The sequence below is a fragment of the Limulus polyphemus genome, unplaced genomic scaffold (assembly GCF_000517525.1).
Source record: "Limulus polyphemus unplaced genomic scaffold, Limulus_polyphemus-2.1.2 Scaffold1242, whole genome shotgun sequence".
Classification (NCBI taxonomy): domain Eukaryota; kingdom Metazoa; phylum Arthropoda; class Merostomata; order Xiphosura; family Limulidae; genus Limulus; species Limulus polyphemus.
In genome coordinates this window covers 302130-306173 of record NW_013666852.1, presented here as the reverse complement: position 1 = coordinate 306173, position 4044 = coordinate 302130, and the positions used below count along the sequence as shown (strand labels likewise).

Sequence of the window (4044 nt, the reverse complement as noted above, 5' to 3'; positions counted from 1 at the left end):
GGTGACATAAAGTCTCTTCCCATCTAAACTTAGCTGCAGCATTTGTGGTCCTCCTCTCACTGGTTTTCCTTTTATTCTAGGTCGTAAAGGTTGTTCCTTTAATAGAGAATGAAAATGCCAAACATGAAAAAAAAACTATTGTTTATTTAGGTAAACTGCTTTCTAGAACAGGTTAAAAAACTAAACCAAAACACATGAAAAAGCATAAGTAATGTAAGTACTGTCAGTGCTTTATTTTTCATAAAATTAATTAAGAAATTTACAAATGGTCACTTAAAAAAAAGTTTCACAGCCTTATGTGAGACATATTGAAAGAGGATCCCATTTTGAGATATATTTGTTGATGATTTGATCAAATATTACTTTAAAGGAGTAATATTGGAAGCAATGCAGCATACACATGAGATGTACATTTATTACGTCATGATAAAGAGTTTTATTAATTTTATAGAATGCTGTGCTACAGAAGTTTATTTCACCTTTCATTTTAGGGCACATACAAACTTTTCACAATACTAATACTTACAACTGTTCTGGTATATACTTGCTACCACTTTACCAGATATAAGTTATAAATTTGGAATCTTGGTATTATGGTAAGAAAAAAATGTGTGTTTCCCATTTCTTATTTGTTTTTTAATCAATTAAAATTATTCAACTCATGTCTTTTAATGAGATTTAATACTCATGAAGACATTTAATTTTATGTTTACTGGTGCACGTTACATTTAAAGTATTTTTTTATTTTTGAGAAACAAAAATACTGTTTGAATAAATTTTTGTGAGTGTAAAACATTTAAATATACCAGTTCGAAAAATACTGTTTGGATTTCAAATCTTTTCTACAGAAACACTGCATCATACCAAAATACAACGTTTTAAAGATACTTTCTATTTTTTAAGCAAGTGATAAAAGTAGTTCAAATAGAAGATGACAAAAACTAAATTTCTAATTCTATTCCATCACTGATGATTCAGTTAGAAAACTCTATCTAATTCTTCTGTAATGCTAAAGTCATGGTACTTACTGAATGTATCTTTTATGCCAATTCAATTTTGGGCATCACTTGATGGGTACACTACGGTTATTACAACATTTGCTTCAAGCTCTGTTTTGACATTTAAAATGGATGCAGGCCACATACCTGCACTATTTGTCTCATGCATCACCAATTTTTAAATACAAAACTAATGTCAACAGTCCAATACGTATGAGTACAAAATAAGTAAATGATATTGAGCTAAATATCTCTTTGAAATCTGTTTATGATATTGTTTGATTATTTAAACAAAATTTTTAAAAAATAACTAATATTACTGTGATATTTTAAATTTGTATCACATATAAACACAAAGTAAATATATAGATGATGCCACAACCATTTAATTGGTGTAGTTACTCCAACACTAACATTAAAACCACAAACACAAGTATTTACTTTAAGAACAGAATATAAGAATGTATGAATTACGATACATACTTTTAGTTCTTGGTCATCTGTTACAAAAACTTTTTCATTTTTGCAAATACTTCCTCCCAGAAAAATCTGTTGATAAACAAAACAATTATAAATATAACAAAATATTAATTAAAGAAATAAATTAGGTATATGTGAGATATGAACATGAAGACTATGTGTTCTGAATACATTAAATGAGGTTTTATTTGGTGAATTACCTAATATTTTTCCTTTCCACTACTGATACAAATTTCACACTTTTTATCAGATCTTGGAGAAAATAAGAATCAACTAGAAATGGGGAATTAGTGGAATCTGTGAGTGAATAGTTCTTAGAGAAACTGAGCATCAATTAAAACCAGGAACTTAGTGGAATCTGCTAATCAATAGATCTTGAAGAAACTGAGTATCAACTAGAACTAAATGATTAGCGGAATCTGTTAATTAATTAATCATCAAGATCTTTAATTGGTTATTTTCAACTCTTTGATTATTCTCATGAGATGGCTGAAAAAACAACAACAATTCATTATTCCTACATCAGATGGTTAAAATAAAAACTTTTAATGTTAAAAAATCGGGTTTCAATACCTGTAGTGGGTAAAGCATAGATAAAGGTAATAATCAAAATGAGTAATTATCAGAAACACTAATTTCAATTAGTAGATTATTTACATGGTATTAATCAAAACCTTGATTACTGGATAGTTGGGATAACCGAAAACAGTATTAATTGGAAACACTAGTTAATTATTTTTGTAACATTAGTTGACTAGTTGTAATTTTGATTAATTTACATTATACTAGTCCATGTAACTGTTGCTCATATGTAATCTATTATATCAATTAATAGAGTTAATTACCCAGCTCTAGAATAACCATAACCTAATTCTTGCTTGACTTATGTGATTGTTTTGCATAAAAACATTCAATTTCTAAAACATACTTACACTGAACTATATATCATATATATCATGACTATACTTTTTTCATATTATTTCAACACATTTGTCGGTAAAATAAGTTTAGTATACTACACAGTCTAAGCTCATTATCCTTATTCTATATGGGACTGAAAAGCACATAATTAGTTAAATATATTTATAGAACAACCATGTAATAAGTATCGTAAGTTTATGACCCGTGATTCATAAAGTATCCCACTATAATGTGAACAAAGTCTCTTGAATGATCGATAAATCAACTTATGTGGTTCTATTCACAACCAATCAGAATAACAAAAAAGATATTAAACTACTAAATATATTAATCAACCAATCAGGGAAACAAAAAAAAATCATGTTAAGGAGGCCAACATTCATAGGTGAATGCAACATGTCTCTGCCACACAATAATCCCAATTTTAACACCAGTAAAAGCGAAAACTGGCTATATATATTTGCTTGGGTCCTGCAAGAAGGTATCTTTGTATCAAATCCCATGTTAGATGGTTGATATGCACATGAATAGTTGACAAAAACCTAAATTGTACTTTCTTCACTGAAAAATTGTCTCTTTCTCTGTTTGTGACCTGCAAAGAGCATCTTTATACCAAATTCCATGTAAATTGGTAAAAATAAGGGTAAGTAACTGACCAAAGCCCCTAAAATTATGAGTTTATTTAACCTTTTCACCCCCCCCCCCTCCTACAAAAAATATCAAAAATGGGCATATCCCACATTTTTGTATATATATATATATATATATGTATGGGACCTGCATAAAAGTATCATTGTATCAAACCCCGTGTAAATTGGCCAAAATATGGCAGAGTAATTGTCAAAAAAGTTCTAAAATTATGGTTTCTTTTGTGACATTTGGACCCTCCTATAGTCACTAATAATGGGCAAGTTCACCATTTTTGTTTGTCAATATGTGGGACTTGTAGAAAAGTATCTTTGTACCATGTAAATTAGTCAAAATATGGTTGAGTAATTACCAAAACCCCCAAAATTATACTTTTACATGAGCTCTGACTCCCTAAAAAGATTCAAAATGGGCTAAATCCAACATTTTTTGTATACTAATGTGTTGAGCTCATGAAAATTTATGTGTGTGTGTAATTTTCATCTTGATTACTGTAAATATGACTGCACAGGAGCCCAAAATATACATTTTCAGGGTTGTTTGACCTTTTATCCCATAAAAACCTTCAAAAGGCCTAAATAAAAAAAATGGATATGTCTGGGTGTATTGGACCAAATTTAAAGTCAATCTGCCAAGAAATGAACAAATAGCAGTCGAGTGAAAATTGTTTTGAAGAAGAAACAATAGAAAAACAGTATGTCTCTTTGTGAAGACATAAACAGACAAACAATTCAAGCAAAAAGAGTAACAAAACTAGAAAATGGTACTATACACACTACACGAGCAATCAGAATAACAAAGACGAAAATGGTACATGAAATACTACTCAAGCAATCAGTGGCATAAAGGGAAAATTATACTAGATATTCCAAGTAATCAGAGTGATTAAAACAAAATGGCCACTAGGAATACCACTACAAGACAACCAGAGGTGATATAACTAATAAAGCAATACAGTATTAATAAATAATAAAAGTAAAATATTTTAGTATATAAC

The 4044-nt window shown here is 29.2% G+C and overlaps 1 protein-coding gene across 1 annotated transcript in view; it reads right to left on the bottom strand.

The window, feature by feature from the left end:
- LOC106462760 (selenium-binding protein 1-B-like) overlaps window positions 1-4044 on the bottom strand; it is a 99223-nt gene that overhangs the window by 9672 nt on the left and 85507 nt on the right. Inside the window, exons 10-11 of the mRNA XM_022390090.1 lie at window positions 1482-1547; window positions 7-96 (exon numbers count right to left, since the gene is read on the bottom strand). Coding sequence (XP_022245798.1) covers window positions 7-96; window positions 1482-1547 — 156 coding nt within the window. The remainder of the gene's footprint in view (window positions 1-6; window positions 97-1481; window positions 1548-4044) is intronic.